At 38.9% G+C, this 23,320-nt stretch overlaps 1 protein-coding gene across 1 annotated transcript in view; it reads right to left on the reverse strand.

Moving 5' to 3' along the window:
- LOC130555537 (partitioning defective 3 homolog B-like) overlaps positions 1 to 23,320 on the reverse strand; it is a 122,830-nt gene that overhangs the window by 8,863 nt on the left and 90,647 nt on the right. Inside the window, exons 6-7 of the mRNA XM_057335830.1 lie at positions 12,353 to 12,429; positions 118 to 204 (exon numbers count right to left, since the gene is read on the reverse strand). Of these exons, the coding sequence (XP_057191813.1) occupies positions 118 to 204; positions 12,353 to 12,429 (164 nt within the window). The remainder of the gene's footprint in view (positions 1 to 117; positions 205 to 12,352; positions 12,430 to 23,320) is intronic.

Genomic DNA, 23,320 nt, shown 5'->3' on the forward strand with positions numbered 1-23,320 from the left:
GAGAGAGAGAGAGAGAGAGAGAGAGAGAGAGAGAGAGAGAGAGAGAGAGAGAGAGAGAATGTGTATGTGTAGGTAACTAGAAGGAAAGAGCATGACATGCTGAATGTATAGACTGACCTTCCGCTGAGCGATGAACAGTACGGCACCACGTGTATTCCTAAAGGCCCTCGTTCTCCTGAAATCTCCACCGTCTTCGTGAGGCTGCTACACAAAAAACCACACATCAGTCACATTATCAACAAGTCGAGCAGGTCAACACAAACCCGTGTAAACTCACGGTCTCCTGCCCCTCAGATCTGCTCTGCTCGCGGCCGCTGTAATGTCGTACATGTCTGTGTTAGTCAGCGCTCTACCGCACGATCCTGTTTTTCTACACTCCCTGCTGAAACTGTTTCCATGATGTCTGCCTTTCTGACTAACTTTCAGATGTTCCACGTTTTTTTCCTCTTTTTCAGCAGTCAATGTTCTTGGCATGTGGTGCGATGATATAGCAGGGGTGTAAGTGGATAACTGAGGATGGAACGCTCGGCGCAGCGATCAGCCGCCTTTAATCCACCACTAATAGCTCTTCATGGTGGAATATTTGCAGAGTCATACATGAGCGAGTACAGGAAGAGCTGAAGGAAAGAGAGAGAGGGACACAGAGACAGAATGCAGAGAGGAACGACAAACATGAAACGCTGTAGTGTTTTAGGAAAATCAGTAGTGGCGGTCCTGGATGCTGAATGGTCAATGCCGCAGTGTAAAGGTACAGTGCGGCCGTCACAAGCATCTTTCCGTATTTACTGCAAAATTATTCTTTTATTATTAACTAAAATCCTTTTCATAACTTCACGATCCCCAAGAAAATAATCAAACAGATGGTATAAGCAGGCCATTGCGGTCATAAATATTAAATATTTTTGCTCAGTCATCACAGCACGCGGCTTGTGTATAGAATATTATGACATGAAATAAAAACTTGGTAAAGTAACAAAAATAAGGATTCACGTACACAGAACAGATGGTGCAGAAACACTGATTTACTTCACTTTACAGTAAAATATTAATGAATATATTCACATTATCTACACTGAACTAAAACTATACTTTAGCATTAAAGTAATGCAAAAAAATAATCTGTGAGAAAAACACAAACTAATCTAAACCAAATCTATGATCTAGCAAATAAATTGCAGAATAACTCTATTTGAGCTATTTGAGACTATTTTCCACATGACTTCAAGAAATGAATGAGTAACTGAGGTTGCTGGGATTGTATTTTATATTCCCGTTTAATATATTATATTTTTATATTCCTTATGTTACTGTTGATTTTGAATAAAAAACATACTTAAAGACATGTAACAGGCCAGAAGCACTGAAAAACACTACACACTGTGTCCTAGAGCAGTGGTTCTCAAACTTTTTCATTGTAAGGCCCCTTTGTGTTAAGTGCATTGCTTTGCGGGCCCCCATATAAAGACGTATAATCTTAGAACTTAGAATTTTTATTAAACCAAAAACATTCAGTTATACAATGCTGGAACCTCAATTCTTTTGGTTGGTGGTGTCATTTTTCTGATGTTTGATTGCATAAAATCTATGATAAATTTCTATATTTCATAAAATGCCACAAAATCTGTGGCCCCCTGGATCCATCTTGGGGCCCCCAGTTTGAGAACCACTGTCCTAGAGGACCTCATCTCGGAGCCCTACGAGTCAATGTTGTTTGGCTCCGAAATAACTTCAAGAACAACAGTTCTCACCGAAGGAACTCTCAGAGGAGGTTAAACTCACTTTGAATAGTCAAGAAAACTAGAACATGGCAAACAATCTTTAAAGAAACGGATGAGATGTGGCAACAACGTTGCTCTTACAACAGAACACTTGCTATTATGACACTGAATTAAAAACGGTGACTGTCAAAACACACCACAGAGAGTAACAGACAGAACACAATTCAGCAATCCATCATATCACACTGAAAAATACTATTATAATGACACTGACAGCTTCATTTGAATGTGTCATTTGATTATTCATAGTTACTGCTGTTGCATGTAACAATGCTGAATATCTGTGACAGTCAAAAAGACAAAACCACTGTGCAGTTTCTGTGAGGCCCTTTCTATAGCACAACAAAATATTACAACAGCCATTAGCATATATACTATTACTATGGTAAAACTGTGAACTTCCATCTTGCAATTTACTCACGAATCTTGTAGAATAAAAACTGTGAGAAGGAGATAAGCCACATTTTCCTAAAAACTTCAGCTAGGGCTATCGTGACTATCATGATTATTAAATAATACGATTGTTAAAGTAGGACAGAAGTTTTTACAAAACATGCCACAAAAAACATTACTTGTGTGCATTTTGATACACAACAACGGCACTGATGTATTTAAAAATATGTCACTACAAGCTGTTTTCGGTTTAAACAGTTCAGTTCTAACATGTATTTTACTCTAGGACTAGTCTCAAAGTCCCAGTGAAATTAAACAATTACAATTTCTATTTTTTTCATATAATATTGCAGCGTTTATTGTAAACAGCTTATCAGAGAGTCATTCTCTCTTTTTAAACTCATGTGCCCGCATAATCTTTAGTGAAAATCTGAAAACGCTATCCATCTCAAATGACGTAAATTAGATGGCCTGGGCGGAGCATCTGTTAACTCCTCCCCTTCAACGGTCAGTCTGCTGCCAGTTCCCTTTCAAAACGTAATGGATGTTTTTATACATCCAGTCAATTCGCAGTGAAAAACGCAAGCCACGCCCACGAATTTTCTCATTCAAAACTCCGTTTCGCTCGGAAATTGCGTCAGAATATTAGGGGTTCCATTAAGAACAAGGCGTTTGTCACGCGCATCCGGTGGGTATGGAACTTCTGTATATAATAGGTTCTATAGTATTTTGTCACGTCGCGCCGCTCGAGTGCAGTGTAGACCAGCTGTAACTCTTGCGGCTCTTCCTTTTCAAAGCCCCGAATATACGCTTTAGTGGCGCACGCTTCTTTGATAACGCGAGTAGACACTTTTAGATGCAGTGTGGCGTCTTTAACATGTCGAACAAGGGCTTTACATCTTAAACAACTTTAGGGCATACTCGCATTTAGCCCGGTTGCTCTCAACTGTGCCCGAGCGCGATTGTCCCCACTCCCCCCCCCCACTATTTATTTGCTTTTTGTCAAAAGCAACGTTTTCATTTAAGATAAGACAACAACAATTTCTATTTGCAATAAAACAGTAACCACTGGCACATACAATGTTTAATTGCATGATTTAATAATCGGTTTTAAGTTTGTATGCATCAATGCAGTAATCATTCACATCTGCATCGCGATGCATCGTAAAATCGATTATTTTTGACAGCCCCACAGAATACGGAAGTAAAATGTAAAAAAAAAAACTTCCGGTTTATGGGGTCTTTATGGCAAAATACCCCATGAACTAAGGATGAACATATAATTATACAGTATTTGAACATATGAGCTCCAAATAAACAAATAGTCAGAATAAGAACATCTCATGAAAAAACGAACCAAAAACCCGCCAAGAAAGTATACCGGCCCAATACAGAACAGACAAAAACACTTCAGTATGCATGAGGTTAATGTATTTACACTGTTTTGAGCTTCAGTCTTTACATGCTCAGACAAAAGTTTGTCCTTTTCTCTTAAAGGGATAGTTCACCCCAAAATTAAAAATTCTGTCATCACCCTCATGTAATTTCACACGTGTATAAATGACTTTGTTCTGATGAACACGGAGAAAGATTTTCAGTGCTGGGACATCATTGACTACCACAGTAGGAAAAATTAAATGGTAGTCAAAGGTGCCCCACAACTGTTTGCTTTCCTAAATTCTTCCAAATATCTTATTTTCTGTTCAACAGAACAAAAACATTTTTCGACTATGGTAGTGGATGATGTCACAGAATAATTGCTAACAATCTTCCAAATTTTGACTGGAATTTCTTTGTGTTCAACAGAACAAATAAATGTATACAGGTTTGAAACAACATGAGGGTGAATAAATGATGACAGAATTTTCATTTTTGGGTGAAATATCCCTTTAACAATAAGGCCAGCTACAGAGAAGCAGAGATGCAGAAATAAGGGTTGCTAAGCAACCAAATATATTGACGCTATTAGTGTTGTTGTGTTCATCAGTTTGATTGAAGTAATCCCAAACTCTGCTGTATCTAGAGGCATCATTCCAATCTCTTACTTAAGACTTAACATGCTCAGGACTTCAGTTTTTTTCTGTTACGATCACGATTGGTTACAATTAATTGCAAAAAAATTCAGAAAAATGTCAATTAATAAAAATCATTTCAATTAATCGCCAGCCAAATGATTGTGAAACAAATGAACCGTCAGCCAAACGTTATAAACATGACTGCCCTACTTGTCCAAGTGTGAGGTCTTAAAGACTTTACCAGGCCGACCACACACACAAACATAAAACTATTCTCTAGTTTGCTATAACACCCACTTGACTTTAATTGCTCTATTTTTTCCTGAACCGTGTAGTGCAGATTGTGTCTGACTGTGTACGATAGTGTTTTTGGAGAAAGAAAAGAGAGCAGACAGAACTGAGACTGTTGAGATGCTAATGCAGGAAAGAGCTGTCTGCCCAAGGCTCACAGGACTCAACACTGATAAGCTACACCAGCACAGATAACTCTGAGAGAGAGAGAGAGGTTTAAACACATCTCCATGAGATGGAAACAGCAAACACAACAACAAAGATCAAGAAAAAACATGGGTAAATCACGGGTAAATCCTGTGAAGTGCGGTTTCATCAACTTGCCAAAAGTTTCGCTAATCAAGGCGGAACCACGTTAGACATTTCAAAGAGAAACAACTCCTCGAGGAGGGGCCAAGAAGGCCAGAAATAATTAATCAGACTTAAATGAAAGAAAAAAACTGCCTTCCACCTCTCAATCCCTCTCTAAACCACTCTGTTTCAGAAATTCTCCATATTTTTAGTTTGCGACCTATTTGTTTCAAAATGTTGCCCCCACAGAAATAAGCTAGCTTTCATAGTCACCATGAAATTAAATTTGACAACTCTCATTGTTCACGGAACATTGTAGTGTTTTTATAAGTGATTTAGACTCTGTCTACACTAGTGCATTTTCTTTTGAAAACTGAGTTTTCGGTTTCAAAACGCTCTTCGTCCACACTAGCGTTTTCAAGCGTTTCCCAAACGCTGCCCATCCACACTGAAACGTCTGAAAACGCTTACATCCATGTACTGCGCATGAGTAAAACCTAAGACACGTCAGCATGTTTCATTTCTGCCAGGCGTTTATTTACTTTGTCTTATTATGTCGCGGCAATGTGGAACAAAGAATAGACGGACAATGAGGTAACTTAGAGATGTTGCTGCGGGTAACACAAGACTGACTATAAAGCTGCGAAAGTGAAACTAAACTCACGCTCCGCTGTCAAACAATAACTGCAAGTAATTAAATATTCAGTCTCCTAAAATGCAATCTTAAGTATGCATGAAACAACTGTATCCACTTTCAAGTGCATTTACGAAAAGCTCCAAGTTCGTCGACAAAAACGCCGTCTCAGTGTGGACGAAAGGGCAAAACGGAGAGAAAAAGATGCGTTTTCAAACGACAAACGCATCAGTGTGGGGATAGGGTCTTATGTAATTCATTATTGTTTTTTAAATTCATGTGCCCTCATAATCTTTTATAAACAACGTTAACCTCCTACCACCTCGAAACGATATTTCTTCACTTCCTGTCACGATTAATTGCGCGACGGCTTGCTGTGATTAGCGATTAGCAATTGACAACAATTCTTATCAGCTCTCGGTGGACAAAATCAAGTCAAGTTTCTAATTTCTGAAGCGTTTCAAACGGACAAGATGACAATCGCTACTTCTGTTACATGCCGACTTTAACATTTTCTGTCTTAGTCGTACATTTAAAAAAACTAAAACCCTTTCTTAACAATTGTTTGACATTTTTGTCCGTTTCTATATTTAGGTCACTTATTTAGTCAATTTATAATTCCGTCAATTTACTACGTTGGGCATTTGGTGTGTATACTGTGTATTCACTATGATGCTCAGTGTTTCCGCTAGGATTTTGTAGTCCTGTGGCGCTGGATGACGTCACACGCTAATTAACATATTTATAATGGCATTGCTCAGTTTTTGAGTTGCAACTTCAGACCCATTTTGCTTCTACCCACTGAACATTCTGTATTTTAATCATATTTATATATCAAACAGTGTCAAGTTTTGGAAACGCTGTCAAGTCGGCCACCATGTGGTGTACGGTAAACTAAATGGGCGGCACGCCACGGCAAAATGAATATAGCAGAAACACTGCTGTTGAATCTTGTACTGTAAATACTTTAATGTGTATTCTCTGCATTTTGTGTATATCTTGTATATTTTAAGTACACTGTCTGGATTATGAACCAACAATCTTCCAACCATTACACTTCTGTGTTTTGGTATTGTAAAGATGATTTGATTTGGGTTAGATTTCACGACTATGGACTGTTGCATTTCATCGTTTCGGTCAGCGTCTCAGGCCACAAGTCTACCAGATTATGCATGCTGCCTCACTGTTCCTGATCCTGTGTGAAGGACCCTAAACATGGCGTCTATCCAAACTAAAAGCCTTTCCTCTGAGCTGCCTCGTTTCACTTCTGTCTGCTTACATCCTCCCCGCCAAATATTTCTTCTTTATTCAAACATTCTACATCAACAGGCAAACGAACGAACGTCGAGGATAAAACCTGCCACATCACCTCAAGATGAAGACAGGAGGATGAACGGCTGACTGCGGCACAGGAAGACGACAGAGCCACTCAAGCAGGTGTCCTTTTTATTTACCTGCTCTCTCTTCCACACACACGCAGGCTTGAAAAAAGGGAATGGAAAGCAGACAGGAATAAAAGAGAGCAAATTACTAAAGCTCTCGCGTCTTTTCAACCCTCCATCTTCAAAGTGCTGAGCTCCGGCGGCTTTGAACAAATAAAAGCCGAGGTTCAGATTAACACTCTGTCTTTGATTGTGTATCGGCCGAGTGTGGGCTCCGCTTCACAACGGTTCCGGGAGAAACATGCGATACTTCGGCTCTGAATGCAGGATGATTTGAATACAGTTGCCGTTTTTCTTTATGCGGCGGCTATTGTGCGCAGGAGATGTCTGATGGAGGTTGAGAGGATTGAGTAATGGAAAATATACTGTACGTGAAGAGGTGCGAGCGAGGCTGTGTGTTTACCTGCGAGTGTTTAACCCGGAGTAAAGCTCCCCTACAGGGCTGAAATAATCCTTCTATTCAGGAGGACTTTAATTCGGCCTCACAATCAGGAATCCAGTGACTCAATGGGGATGCGGAAAGCAACACGTACACAATCAACAGCTAATATACAGACTCACAACACCGAGCGATGACTAACGTTAAACCTGTTTACCGCCTGAATGAAAAAGAGCCTGGTTAAACTTACTTTCACATCACTTTACAAATGCAGAGCGCTTTTCATCTTGACCGAATATTACGAGTATTTTCAACTTAATATGTATGCACTTCAACTGTGGCTTCCTGTCGGTTACCAAAGACAAATTATAACTCATCTTTGTGTGTCTGAATGAATGCAAACACATTTACTGTATGATAATACATTGGACATCTATGGGACGGTCTGTTTGTGCTTTAAAGTTGCTAAAAGCAAAAAAAATCGAAAACAAAGATTAAAACTTCTTACATTGTAATCACCTTTCGCCGAAAATTGGCAAAAATGTTTTCTTGTCATTTTATCAAGCAGCTGTATTTTAACAATATTAAAAGAGTCCCCATCTATTCTGAGTTCTTATTGGTCTTTTCTCATTATTTAGCCAAATCATCCATTTCAAAGTACCAAATTTACTGTACCTGTATGGCCAGAACCCACACAAAGCAAACATACTGTAGCACTTGCAAGTGGTACTGACTGCTCTTATAATACTTTGATGCCCCTTTTTTGGTCGATGTGGAAGCTTGACAGCTCCACTTTGGATGTATCAAATCCGCTGAAAAGCTAAGCTGGCAATCATGGCTAAAACAGCATAACGGCTAGCAGTACACAGGTAAGGAGACCAAAAGACACTTTTTTGAAAGGAAGGCAATGAAGAGGGTTCACAATGCTGAATAAACTGCTTTTTTGAGGAAATAGTTTAACATTTAATAAATCGACAGCCTGTCCGCAATGTTTTAGACTAGACAAGACTTTTATTGGAAACTGTATATGGGTTTTGGTTAAAATGAGTATGGAATGTTGTGACAGGTAGGAATTATTTATGGCAATGTCAGTAGTTAACATTTAACGATTGACTTTGCATAACATTATGTGATGTTTTATATAACACGCTGTTATGTATGTCCAGATTAAATTAATTCTTAAATTGTGAAACGTAAAGCGTTCCTGACTTTGGTAAAACTCTCGATGCCCGCCCCTAAAGTTTCTGCCATTACATGATTGGCGGATGTGCCTCTTGAACTCAGTGTTAGCCGTCCAATGGCGAGGGCACGGAGACTGCCATCTCCCCTTTATAATAAAGTATTTCTGGTAAAAAGAACAGACTAAACATTCATCTAAATTCCATTTCTGTCTTCATGGAAGAAAGTCATATGGCTTTGATGCTGCATAATGGTGAATAAATAATGACAGAATTTTCGATTCCTTTAAGCTGAAAATAACCCAGAATATTTCTGTAAGAAAAGAATACTGCGATTCTGAAATGTACTACATGAAAAGTGGAACTTTGCGTCCCAGCATTTTTTTTTTTTTTTAGAAGTTTAAGCCTCTTGACTGAGCTGCTGAAAGGATGTAAGCGGCTCACTGCCGAGCTGTCAGTCAGGTGCTCAAACTCAAAATGAGACTCTGAGCTCACTGCCCATCACTGCCACCATCACACTGCCGTATCGATCACACGCTGATGCTTACACAATGCGCCTCTAATCCACTGTGATACTGACCACTGAGCCCCAGATTACCAGTGACGCACCTTTTCATTACTTCAATTACCTTTCTCTCCAGAACCCTTTCCACTTAATTGATTCAAGAGCGACTGCGTGCTTTCTATTAAAAAATCTTAAGCACCCAGGTATAATCCGGTGGCAGAAAACGAATACACGGCAACTCTTTGATACTGCTGTTTATCTCGGCTGAAATTAAAGTCCCGGAGGCCGCGCTTGTGAAACGTTATCCCGCAGACTGAACCGAGATCAGTTAAGGGGAAATGCGGAGCAAGATGCAGTCGCTGCTGGCGGGGTTCGATTTTAAGATTTTCTCTGTCTCTCTGATAAAGCGGATGGTTATCAGTGGGTGTGCGTGTGATTGGCAGTGAGGGTGATGAGAGGATGATAAACTGGTGTCGGTGTGAAGGAGGCCGGAGGGGTTGATGGCAGGGAGTCAACGGCACAATAGCAAGGCAGATAAGAGCCGGTGGCCCCTCAGACTGAGAAGAGATGGAAGAGAAAACAGACAGGGAGAGGGATGTAGAAAGAACACGGGTGGAGAAGTAAAGTATTTATGGAAGAAAAGCGCTGTGGCGGATGATGAAGGGGTGGGAGACAGAAACACGTGGACAGACACAGGTGCAGGAAGACCAAATGAGGCGAATATAGAGAAAATAATAGTGTGGAGGAAATGGAAAAAGTGAAGCAAAAAAAGATTCAAAACGAAAGTGTAGGATTGAATACACCTGTATTAGGGAGTCGTTGAGTTTACAGAATATTTATTCATGCTTTTCATTTTTTTTGGATAATTATTATAAAAACAATACTTTTGTAAGTGACGTGTGGAGCGAAAATGTTTGTTATTGTTGTTAGACAAAAGTACTTGGCAAAAGAGTACAAAAACTACATTATATCAGGGAATATTTTTAAACGAAATAAAAAATGCACAGAAAAGCGGAAAGAAAAAGCAATCATTTTATTGATTCTGTCATTTATAAATAATTCTCCAAAAATAAAAATCCTGTCATAATTGATCCACTTTCATGACATTGAAAGTCTACGACAGATATTTTGAGAAATGTCTCAGTGGTTTCGTGTCCATACAATGAAAGTCAATGGGGCCAATATTGTTTGCTTATCAACGTACTTACAAAAAATTGTTTTGCAGAGGAAAAACGTTTTAGAGTGACAGAAAATTTTCAATTTTGAGCTTTAGCTTACACTCCAAGCACAACTATACGAATACAACATTTTCAATACATTCCACAACTTTAATGATATATTTTTAAAAAGGAAAAAAATATCAATTTTCAAACACTTTTGGCCACTGCTGTATATACAGTATATTTGCTAAACATGTATTACTTTTGGAGTATTTGAGGTCTAAAAAATACAGAGCATCTGTTCTGTTATTTTTGGCAAATAAATGCAAATAGAAACAATATTTTTCTTTAAAATTTGGTAGAAATTGGTTAGTAGTTCAAGGAATGAAACAAAAATGATCAATTTACCTAAAAGCATGGTAAATTTACAAAAACTGAAAATAACTGTAATTGTTTCTGCTGCTGTTTATATACAGTACACACATATATATATATATATATATATAGGTACATGTGGGTGCTATCTGTAGCCAAAACGGCCTGTAAACACATGTAATATAGCATTACAAACTGACCTAATCACCACCTTCAGTCTAAGTGTATATTTGTGTCCCTATAACACCACATGGTTTATCAACACTCTGCCATCTGTGGTGGTACTACATTGTTTTTCCTTCCAACATTACTGCTAACAGTAAAGGCCTGTTCACACATTCTATATCTCTGGCCTTTTTGGTGCTTGACAGACTAACGACTTCATAGATATCAATTAAATATTTTCCTATTTGTGTGAGTCACAAATAAAATAAAACGTTTGATGGAAGAAGCAAAAATCGACATTGCGCTTCAGTCACATTTTTCTCTAACCTATACATGTTAGCCCAGTGCTGTCCATACTTATGACTCTCAATTTCTATATTCAAAGCGTAAGTGATAATTCATTTTCCCTCCCAATTTCAAGGATCGTTTGCGGAGAGCAGACAGCATACAGCATTCCTCACAGTGATGGCGAAGAGACTTTCATGCTCCGTGGTCACAGCTGGTTGCTATGGTGAGAGAGGCTGATGTGAGGCACGTCAGAGGAGCGAGGCAGTGAGGATGTGACCCCAACAACCCTCCATACGTCTGTGCTCTGAATGCGCTTATGGGAATTTCTGACTCTCCCACCTTACACATGAGATTTAGGTATAACCGAGGACATAAATGTGTGTCTGACTTTAGAGCTCAAATAATCGAATTTCACCAAAAGCAGATGTAGAACAAAATGTTTTAAATGTACACAAACAGGATTCAAATATGACAGCTTGCCAACAAATGTCAAAATTTGTCCAAAAACCGCTATGTTTCTAAGGTAACCAGGTAAAAAGGCTTTTTACAAACTTCTATTTAACATGACTTCAAATAATAAGCATTAAAATGAGATTAAACATCTAACAATTTTTATAACACAAATGTTTTGCCAGAAGGATGATTGGCCATTGGAGACAGAATAATAGCGAACAAGTTTTATTGACTACATCTGTAGTGCTCAACAGCATCTCTCTTTCTTTCTATCGGAAAGAGCATTCAAGACATGCTGCAAAATACCTCATTTTTTGTGTTTCAGGGAAGACAGAAAGTCATACGGGTTTAAAACAACACGAGGGTGAGAAAACGCTGACAGGATGTCATTTTTGTTCTTTTTGGGTGAACTCCCTCTTTAACGCTAATGATTCTTTCAGCGCCATACGTCAGTTTAATGTAGCAAAGTATTGCGCTCAAGCCCGATTGATATGATCCACTCAGGGGTCCAATGTAAAAATAAATATACCCAGACAATAAAATAGATTTGGTCTGGCAAATAGCTTGAAGACCTTAAAGCACCCCGTGATGCCGTTCACACCGCAGTGATGTCATCTGAAGAACAGTGTTTGTGTGAGTGTCTCGGGTCTACGGGAGCAGAATTGTGGTTCAGATATATTGAAGGCCGGGTGTGTGCCCGCGCTGTAACGTTCAGCTGCGCTCTGGGATTCCGAGAAGGCTGAAGAGAGACTCTTTAATCCCAGACTGGCTCATTAGTCAGCTCTCTCCTTGATTAATGCATGTGTTTGTTTGTGTTGTGTGAGCCCTTCCCCTCTGCTTTCCCAAACTGCTTAATGAATAATCATTTTATATGCAAATGCCACAAAGCCTTGATCTTCTCAATGAGGAGCAGGAAAATTGGGATGTTAGATAATGATATGATATGAAATATGATATATGATGTTAAAACGGCACGGCACACAAAACAACACACAGGCTGCTTACCTGAGATTGAAAAAGTTAGCATCCTTGCACCCGGACACCTCGCCAGCAAAGCTCGGGTCTGTCTGAATGCGCGTTCCCTATGAAACAGGACAAACAAACCGTGAGACTTGCTACAGATATCAAAAACTTGCATTATTGCAGTAGAGTTCTGCACTTCAGTCCGAGCCTGACGGGGCCATGCAGGCTTTGGGCCAGTTTTCAAGTCGTCTTTGAAACGCAAGCCGGGCATCGGGCCTTTTTCACGGTGCCATGCCCAAGTGCCATTGTCCCCACTCCCCCGCATGGCAGTATCACTTTACTATCCGGTTTACACTTTAATGTAAGTTATTAACATCATGAGATTATGTTTTCAACTTTACGCAAGTAACACGATAGCATTTAATGAAAGACGCTTTCTCCATTGGTACACACCGATTGGTCTGGACAGCGCAGACCAAGTTTATTAACTTAATAAAAAACAAAACGAAATGAGAATAATTTGCCGAAACAAAAACAAAATTGAACTATTTTAATGCCTGTGTAATGCGGAGGTAAAAAAAAACACGGCCACACACCGTCACAGGTTCTCCACTGCCTGCAATTACAGGTTCAGATATTACATTAGACGTCCCACAACAATGACAAAAATTTGAAAGTTATTCAGACTAAAATACACTGTAAAGATCTCAAGGCACGCAAAATTTTCAAAATATTGCAAAATGGCCAACTGAATATTTTATTCAGTGATCTACTAACCAACAAACAACTGTAAACACCAAGCTAAAGTCAATTTTTCTGATACAGTTTTCCTAAAATACACATCTTTTACTGTATAGTGTAAAGAACATGCTCAGAATATAAACTTGATTTTTGTTGTTCTTGACTAAGTAAGGCCATGTCAAAAATTGAGAATCTTTGTTCAAAGTTGACTCAATTGAATCAAAGTCTGACATCAACAAAATACATGGAGCACATCTTCTGCTTTAAACCTATGGATATTTTTTTTGCTATACTAACTTTGCTAACTTTTATTTGCAATTTTTCTATAAGAACAGACCTACATAAAATGTTGACGCATCAGACTAGAACCAATGTCTTAAAAAAACATGTAAAAGCAAAAGAACTCCATATGACAAGAAAGTAAAAAACTCAAATGTGTGCCGATGAAACGCAGGGATGGATTGTTTGTGTACATCCCCTAAAACTGAAAACACTAATACTTAAGGACATAGAAAAGAAGTGGTAAAATAAACAGCCTTTTACGAAACGCAAATGCTAGCTAATGACGAGTAAAACGAGTCTACTTTACATCTCCAACAAGAAAGAGTCACATAAAAGAACGTTATTTCACTTCCCGACTAGTTGCGAGACTCGAGGGAGACATTTTCCCTGACAGAAATGGCTTCTGATTTGAGCATTAAAAGACCATTAGAGTGGATGCGCTAGAACTGATGAATTTCTGTCAAGAAAATCACTAAATTTATCTCGTGTCTGGATTTGAGGATGATCATTAGTCATCTAGGTGCTTTTAGCAGCGCGTGTGTATTCGCATTACACGTGACAGTAATTACAAATATGTAGCACATGTGTGTGTAAACGTGGTTTGTTGAGGGATAATGACTTGCACAAGGCACATTAATGTGTGTGTGTGTGTGTGTGTGTGTGTGTGTGTGTGTGTGTGTGTGTGTGTGTGTGTGTGTGTGTGTGTGTGTGTGTGTGTGTGTGTGTGTGTGTTTGCGCGCGTCTAATAAAATGCAATAATTAATTGTATGTGACATATTAGGTTTCCCTTCAATGGCTGTGTTCATACAGAAAATATTACTTAGTGAATATTATGGGAAGCGTAGTTAATTCTGTGCACCTATCAGAGCAAATAGACACTGTGTGTAAAAACAGTGTTTTAATTGAAGCGTGAAGTGTGTAGTGACCACAGCAGTAATGTAGAGCATGCAGTTATAGGCGACGGTGTCCATGGGGAGGGTCAGTCAAACAGCCGTATCGAGTAGGAGAAATGCATCATGTTGCCCTTCAAGCTGTGACAGAAAGCCTGGCAGGGGTCAGCACGGGCAGAAAGCCCTAATGTACTTGCCTGTAACCTCTGACCCCATTAGCACCTGTCAATCAAATTCCTGCTTCTCAAAGCTATCCTTTAGAAAGCCCAAAGTGTGATTTAAGAAACAGGGTCGGGGGTTAAAAGAAGAAAAGATCTTGATGTTTAATATACCATACGGTAGGCCTAATATAGCTCCAGTTTTGGGCACAAGGGAAAGGAAAACAGTAGGGCTGTTTAACGATTAATCGCGATTAATCGCATCAAGAATAAAAGTTTGTGTTTAAATAATATATGTCTGTGTACTGTGCGTATTAATTTTGTATTTACAAACACATGCACATACATGCATAGATTTAACAAAAATATAAAAATATTTTTAAAATATAAAAATGTCACAGTATTTATATAACTATATATAATATATTTATGTATTAATTTATATTTACCAATCATTTAAATTATATATACATGTTTTTACATTTTTATATTTTATATATTCTTCAAATATATTCATGGATGTGTATGTTTTTATAATACAAAATTAAAGGGATAGTTTACCCAAAAATGAAAATTCTGTCATCATTTACTCACCTTCGAGTTGTTCCAAACCTGTTTAAATTTCTTTGTTCTGATGAACAAAGAGAAAGATATTTAGACGAATGTTTGTAACCAAACAGTTCTTGGAACCCACTGACTACCAGAGTAGGAAAAATTACTTTCTATCTTTTTTGTTCTGTTGAACACAAAAGAAGATATTTTGAAAAATGTAGGAAAGCAAACAGTTCTGGGGCACTTTTGACTACCATTGTCATGTTTCCTACTATGGTAGTCAATGGGGTCCAAGAACTGTTTGGTTACAAGCATTCGTCCAAATATCCTTCTCTATGTTCAACTAAACAAATAAGTTTATACATGTTTGGAACAACTAGAGAGTGAGTAATTCATGACAGAACTTTCATTTTTGGGCGAAATATCCCGTTAAAACGCACGGTACACAGACATACTGTATATTGTAAAACAAACTTTTGTTCTAGATGCTATTAATCGTGTTTAATCGTCGGACAGCCCTAGTATTTAAATATAATTTAAATTATATGTAAATATAAATATATACATGCAAATATTTTCTTAATACATGTGTATGTGAATGTGTTTATAAATACAAAATAAATATGCACAGCATACAAACTTTTATTCTGAATGCAATTAATCGCGATTAATCGTTTAACAGCCCCAAAAAACAGCATATGTAGGTTAAACGGAACCTAAAGAAAGCAAGACAAAATCTTTTTTCTTTCAAAGTGAAGTGTGGAATTGATATTGCCATTGGTCGACACAAACTGTTGCAATGCTTCACCGTTTGAGCTCCAGAAACACCTGCGCTGTGTTCCGAAACCGCTCCCAATCTCATACATAGTGGGCTACATTCATTCACTCTTTTTTACCCACAATGCATTCTGATTTTGAGTGCACATCCGAGGGTTCAAATCCCAGGGAACTGAATAAAATGCTTTCCTTGAAAGCACTGTAAGTCAGTGTGTATAAAAAGCGTCTACCAGATGCACAGATGTACATTCGCGAACACACGCAGTCACGTCAGAACGCCCACCTTCACAGATGAGGTGCTGCAAACAATTAACCGAACAGTGACAACTGACGGCTTGTTCCCTTGTTAATACAGACGGAGAACATCCTTTTAATGTGCACGCACGGGCGACATAAACACCCACTTAAAAAATAAATAAATAAGAAAAATGAAAACAAGAGTGAGCCTGTGATTTATTCTCCTCTCATTTTTAATGATTGGTTTGCGTGGTTTAAGTCACGGTTTGGTGCTGATGCTAATTAAAGAACAAAGGCATTAATCTAGCGTCTGACTGCCGATCTGATAAACACGTCAGTGGTTTTATTCGCCCGTGCTGCCTGATCTCCTCGCGCTGACCCCCGTCTAATGAATGACACGGTCGGTGCCGCCGTAATGCAACAAAGAGATCGCGGCAGCGGCGACAGAGCCGGGAGAGAAAAGCAAACACATTCAAGGGCATGATGGGATATGTACCACATGCTGAGAGAGTTATGACAGTTTGCTTATGTACCGTAGGTGCGTTTCATCGTTTTCAATCTGCCAAGCAGCACCCACCCGTTTACTAAATGAAGACATCTGCTCCTGAACTCCTTCAAGCTGAGGATGGGTGTCGCACAGTCTGCGTCACAGTAGCTTCTACCGTCATTGCATTCAATGCAGTATTGCTGGGTTCAGTGGTTTAGTTTATCAAGCAGACTACACAAGAAACATTCAGAAAATGTGACAAAGAATGAAACCTTATATAGAGAGGCAAACAATCAAGGGATGAAAGTTTACTCGCTTCATCTTGTTCTTTCAGGCGAACCCCAAGCCGAGACGGTGAGAACGTCTGTCAACAACATACAACCAATTCCTCACAGGAAACTCAGTGTTATTTACCATCAAACACACTTTATCTACACACAATGACTCCACGGCCCCCACAGGAAGAAAGGCACCACAGGGCCAACAAGTGATACATTTAAAGTTACTTGTGTAGGTGACTATTAAACCCAGAGGGTTCGGGGGACGAAAAAAATACTCCCAGAGCAATTAGCAGATACTGAGATCGTCCCTGAGGAAGAGCGTGCTAATGATAGAAGGACAGACAAATAACCCAGCACGTGACGGACCACCTCACAGACAACTGGCAGAGTGTGAAAAATGAATAAATGCAAAGGCCACATCGGTATCGGACGATGTCTGTTTTAAATCTCTATAGAATACTTCATACTGATTGGTCAACGGCAGTATTCTATAAAGCTTTGTATATAGACAATTCATTTTACTCCATAGTAAGGGTGTAACACGTAAAATATCAATATGAGGTACCTTTATTTTGACACTCAAGTGTATTTTTTGTTAGTTTGTTGTTGTAAAGGTCCTATTTGGGAAAGAGAGTGTGCAATTTTCAAAGAGCTTAATTAAACTTGAATTTTATGTATTTTGGTTGCATTTGTGAGATATTAAAAATGTAACTGCTTGTGTAAACTAGGCAAGTAATATCTCAATATCGATAAATTAATCAAATCGTAATCGTATCGCAGAAATGTCCACGGTATCGGCAAATATCACATCGCTGGCAGAGAAAATTGATATCGTATCATGATCTGCCCGATTTAGACCCCTACTCCATAGCTGTGCTCCGTTCTTGTCATCAATATGCAAACACATCAGTGCTATAATGTAACAAAGCAACTGTCTACGTAAGGGATAATGTACAGGCAGCCGGTTGTTATCGCAGATATAAGCCCCAACAGTGTGATTATTTGGCGATAACAGCCGGCTGCTTGTACATTATGCCGCTTATTACACGGCTACTTGCCACATGAGAAAAAAACTGGACATGAAATGTGAATTTGAACTATTTTTACAGAATGCAGACCTTACGCAAGGAAAAGCCGTTTACTTTTGATTTTAAGTTAAGAAATGATGTTCAAATACCACGAACAGGCAATTTGGTTGAATCATTTGTAAATATAATGTCATATATGTTATTAAAAGATATAATTATATTTCATTTGTCAAAAAAACCTGTCAAAATGATTTTTGAAAGGTTGTTATACGGGAATAACAAACCTGCAAATGTCGCAACTGGCCAATCAGAGTCAAGCATTCCAACGAGCCGTGTAATAAAGATGTTTATTACACGGCGCTCTCGAATGCTTGATTCTGATTGGCCAGTTGCGACATTCCATGGGTTGTTATTCTCGCAGCGGTAGGCCTTACGTGTGCGTGTACAAGATCAGGATGGCACCACCTCCGCCTCATTTTGAGCCAGGAAAAACCCTGATAGACACATAGACAGGTAAGTGAATCGTCACATCCATAACCGTCCATATTCCTCATAAACAGGCACATGCAAATTAAAATATAGTAACTATTTTTTATTCTATAAAGACACAACCCTTCTCAATATGTTGGGTATTATTGCCTCTGAATTGTGCATTTTAATTCACAGAAATCCTACAAAGTATGTTGTCTCTCAAAAATGTGCATCCATTTTCATCACATCCATAACTCCTACATTTTTCTCTCTTGCATAGACTGATATTTTTCTGATGTCTGGACTCCATCATCAGTGGTTTAGTAAAATATAAACAGAGGATTCAATATATTGGTAATAAATACATTCTCTGAGAATGTGTATGTCAAGTTTTGACTAAAAATGAGGCATCCATAATGCTGGAATCGCCCAGATACTGGTTTTGAAAAGTCTGAAGGCAAACTGTGGCTTTCTGTCTGAATTAATGTAGTGGAGATTTGATGGTGATTAAACTCTCATTAGTCAAAGATGACCACCTCAATGCTGAAATACGACAGAAATAATTATCCCGGACAGAAAAATATGACAAAACTAATAACATCTCAAAATCACTTAAAATAATGGCCCGTAAAAGCTCGAAAAGAAACTCTGGATCACTCACACCCACCAAATAGGCTTTTAAGACCCTTCAAAGTGGGCTAGTTCACCGCTTCTTTTGTCTTTAGAGAGGGAAGAGTCTTTCTCTTTCGAGTTTAAAATATCAGCCTGTGCTCCTCAGTGGGAGGCGAGGGCAAAGCCGAGGGCCGTTTCGCTCTTTTCCGACCACTTACTTCTGCTGGAAAGGGCAAGTGACAATCTGAACAATTACACAGGCCTATTACCTCAATCAGGTATAGAGTGGTGTGGACTCTCTCTTTTCTCTGTCCGCCTCTTTCTGGTCGGTTCGCAGTATGGAAGGGCGCAACTCTGAGTGCATTAGTGAGTTCTAACCCTGTCATTTCTCAGACACACTCGCTTATTACTGACACGCCGTGTGTGCCTGCAGCCAGGAGGAGGAACACGCTGAGCACACGCGTCTGGCAGGGAGGAAGAGAGAAGTAGAGACGTGTGAGAGACCATGAAGAAGAATGGTAGGTCAAGAAGATAAAACAGCCCAGAAGCCAGTGAGCTACCCTTCGTGTACCATTTAGATTTTTGAATGCCTAGCTGAATTTGATCTGAGGTGGCAAAAAAGGATGCAGATTTGTCACTCATATTCAAATTTACTGAAGCAATACATGCTGCTAAATGTTGTTCGTTAAAAAAAACATACACACAACATGTTCAGCAAGAAACATTAGATAATATACTTTTGTTTTACCGCTCACCGTAGAGAACACCTCATGTCCCAGAATGCTCTTACCTCAAATATCAATAATAATGTCAATATTTATTTAAGATTATTTTATACCGTTGTGCTATATGACACAAATAAGACCGTTTGTTTTGACAGCACTGAATTTGAACGGTACTAAAAAATGTTTTACTAAGGGAGAAAATATTATTCAACGTATCAGAAAATATATATGTTTTCATCATTTATTCACCCCTCATGTGTATGTGTACAGTATGACTCTTTCGTCTGTGGAACACAAAAGAAGAAAGTTTGATAAATGGCTCAGTGGTTTTGCATCCATACAATGTAAGTCAAAGGAGACCAATGTTGTTTCACTCACAACTAGGGGTGGGAATCACAGGGTACCTCACGATACGATACGATTCACGATACATGGCTAATGGTACCGATAATATCATGATGCTACGATAATCAATATATTGTTTGGCAATTCTATAATGATACATCATGATATCTGCCTAACTATGAAAGTTACAAAATGCCCATGAAAAGGCTAAAGTGGACGTTCACCCAAAAATCAACTTTGTGTGACGTTAAACATGTTTAGAGAACTTCTGGCGTCTTCGGAGCACAAATAGAGATATTTAGGTGACATCCGAGAGATTTCCAGGCCTCCTCATAGACATCATGGTCTCAGTTTTTGCCAAGGTCCAGAAAAGTACTAAAGACAAAGTCCGCTCAAAGTCAACTGCTCAGTTGAATTTTTTTGAAGCGACGAGAATGCTTTATGTGCGAAAAACAAACCAAAATACTGACTTTAATCGATATATTCTCCTCTGTCATGTCAGTGTATGGCGCGCGTTCACGAGAGCACTTCTTGGACGCGAGCACTTCAAAAGTAAACAGGTTTGTGCGCCGAATGTCGCAAGGGGCTTGCCCCTATTGGATGCCGGCGCTCTGACTCACAACGCGGAAGTGCAACTCTGTGTTTACATGCAGAAGACGAAGAAGAAGTGCTCTCGTGAACGCGTGCCATACACTCATGTAACACATTTAAATATTTTTATACTGGCACATTTCTAAATGTAACAGCCACTTATTTAAACCTGTGTTAACCAGCTTAAATAAAATACACCTAAAAAAAACATTTCAGTGCAGCAACTTGCATTAAATCTAAGCATATTAATGCAATCCTAAACTCTTTTTCAGACTAGTTTGTTCAGTGGTAAGAGCATGGCGCTAGCAACACCAAGGTCATGGGTTCGATCCCAGGGGATTGCACATAGTCAGAAACAAATGTATAGTACAATGCAATGTAAGTCGCTTTGGATAAAAGCATCTGCCAAATGCATAAATGTAAATATAAATGTAAATTTGCGTGTTAAGCGCCACCCAGTGGAGTCATGATAATATATCGCTATGATCTATATCGTAATATCGCTTGGAAATATATTTAGAGCGTCTTGTTGTATTAAAGGGGTCATATGACAGGGCTAAAACGAATGTTATCGTTTGTTTTAGATGTAATGCAATGTGTATACACGATTTAAGGTTCAAACACGCTGTATTTTCCACACACCGTGCATGTTTGTATCTCCTCTTTGCCCCGCCTCTCTGAAACGCACAGATTTTTTACGAAGCTCATCACTCTGAAAAGCGAGGTGTGCTATGATTGGCCGGTTAACCAGTGCGTAGTGATTGGTCGAACACTGCAAGCGTGTGACGGAAATGTAACGCCTCTTACCATATTTGGAACATCAGGTTCCTCTTCAATTGTACTGACAGGTACGCCCACCTTACATGCGTATACATTTGGGCGGTCTTAGTCAACTCATACCACGAACTGACGTAGATTTGTGGGGGTGTGGTTACACGAGGCGTTTCAGGCAGGTCTGGGTGAGCATTCGCTTTTAGATAGAATGCATCTTTTGTTCCCACACTTTCATTTTTGCAATTTTATGTGTCTAATACATGCATGGGCAACTTATAACACACCAAAGACACAGAAAAACACGTGCGCCATATGACCCCTTTAATGAATTAAAATATCGATATTTGGCGCAGCGTATTGGTTCTCGTATCGCACGGAGAAGGATGACGATACTTCGCCATATCAAAATATCGTCACACCCCTACTCACAACGTTCTTGAAAATATCTTCTTTTGTGTTCTGCAGAAGAACCAAAGTCATACAGGTTTGAAACACTGATCTATATAAATGACTGGATTGCGCCTAGAACGCTAAACCTACGGCAGGAGGTGAAGCCACCGAAAGCGATCGCGCCGCCATCTTGGTATGCCCAACTGACAGAGAGCGCCATTGACTTACAGTCAAAACGACGATCTAATATGACCCGTTTTTCAGCTTATTAAGTGCACGATACGTTTTTGAACTCACATGTGTGTTTAAATTTATTGCTACTTCTGATGTTTTTTCCAATGTTTATGTTTATTTCCGGCAGAAAAGCGACTTATAGAAATTAATGTATAGAAGGTGAGTGTGTATTGCACACTGTTGTAACGGCACGTGTGTAAATGTTTAGAAAAAAAGCTTCATGACTTAAAGAACATATACAGCCTGTATTTATCTGCATTTAGATTTCAGAATAAGCACTTGTGTCATATGTAGAGGTGTCTCGTGAGTCTGCTGATCTGATTTGTACACTACTGTAATGAAAATGAACGTAACTCACTCTATATCTAATAAGACGTGAAAATTCCCGACTTTAAATTATTAATCATTTTCATGCTTAAGACATTTGCGTTGTAAGAATGTAATGTGAGACTTTAGGTAATAAAACGGGGACTGGTAAGTTAGTGTTTTATCATTAATATTAATAATATATCACATATATTCTAATGTAACAGAACGTTTGGCCATACCGACATGGCGGCGCGGTAGCTTCAGTGTAATGACGTCATGAGCAATCCAGTCCTTTATATAGATCAGTGGTTTTAAATGGCGTGATGTGATTATTTACGTATAAACGGTGCTGCGTGTAAACTTTATGAAGAAGGCACCCCATAATGCCAGCAACAGTATGGGTTTGATTCCCAAGAAATGCACATGCTGATAAAACCCATTGCTTGAACGTTCACATAAGAGTCTGCCAAACGCACAAATGCAAATGAGAAAATCTTGTTGTTACCATAGCAATATGCAAACCTAAACTCTATTGAAATCAATTTTAAATCAAAGTTGACCGCTGCCTATGTAGACCGTTCCGAAATTCACATGAGCTTTCATTCCACTTTTATCCAAAGCGACTTACAGATGACATAAACAATGGAAGCAATTGAAACAACATAAGGACAACAAAAAGCATAAGTGCAATAAAAAACTAGTCTCATACAGTATAGCCTACCACAGTATACAGATTATTATTTTTTTTTTATAAAAAGGTTTACATCTCCCCGTCACACACACACACCGCAGAGCCCTTTTAACTGCACCTGTGTCAATAGTCTCTTCTGAGCATTTCTTTTCCTCTTCCTCTTATTCATCCAGGAGCTGTCACATTTATAAGTAGGTACGGCCCAATGAAAAGAATACAATGGCCATATAATATCTGTTCATTTGGTTTGCATCACATCGGGAATAATGTCTCCGAAGCCTATTGCTGAATTAAATTAATGCACATCCCCATGACAATACCCACTGGGCCCTATGATAAAAAAGCTTCTTATTGAGATTATAGAGATAAAGAGGAACAATATATAGTCAATTAGGTCTACATTATTACTAATACAAGACAGACAGACAGACAGAC

Source organism: Triplophysa rosa, linkage group LG6 (genome assembly GCF_024868665.1).
Source record: "Triplophysa rosa linkage group LG6, Trosa_1v2, whole genome shotgun sequence".
Taxonomy (NCBI): domain Eukaryota; kingdom Metazoa; phylum Chordata; class Actinopteri; order Cypriniformes; family Nemacheilidae; genus Triplophysa; species Triplophysa rosa.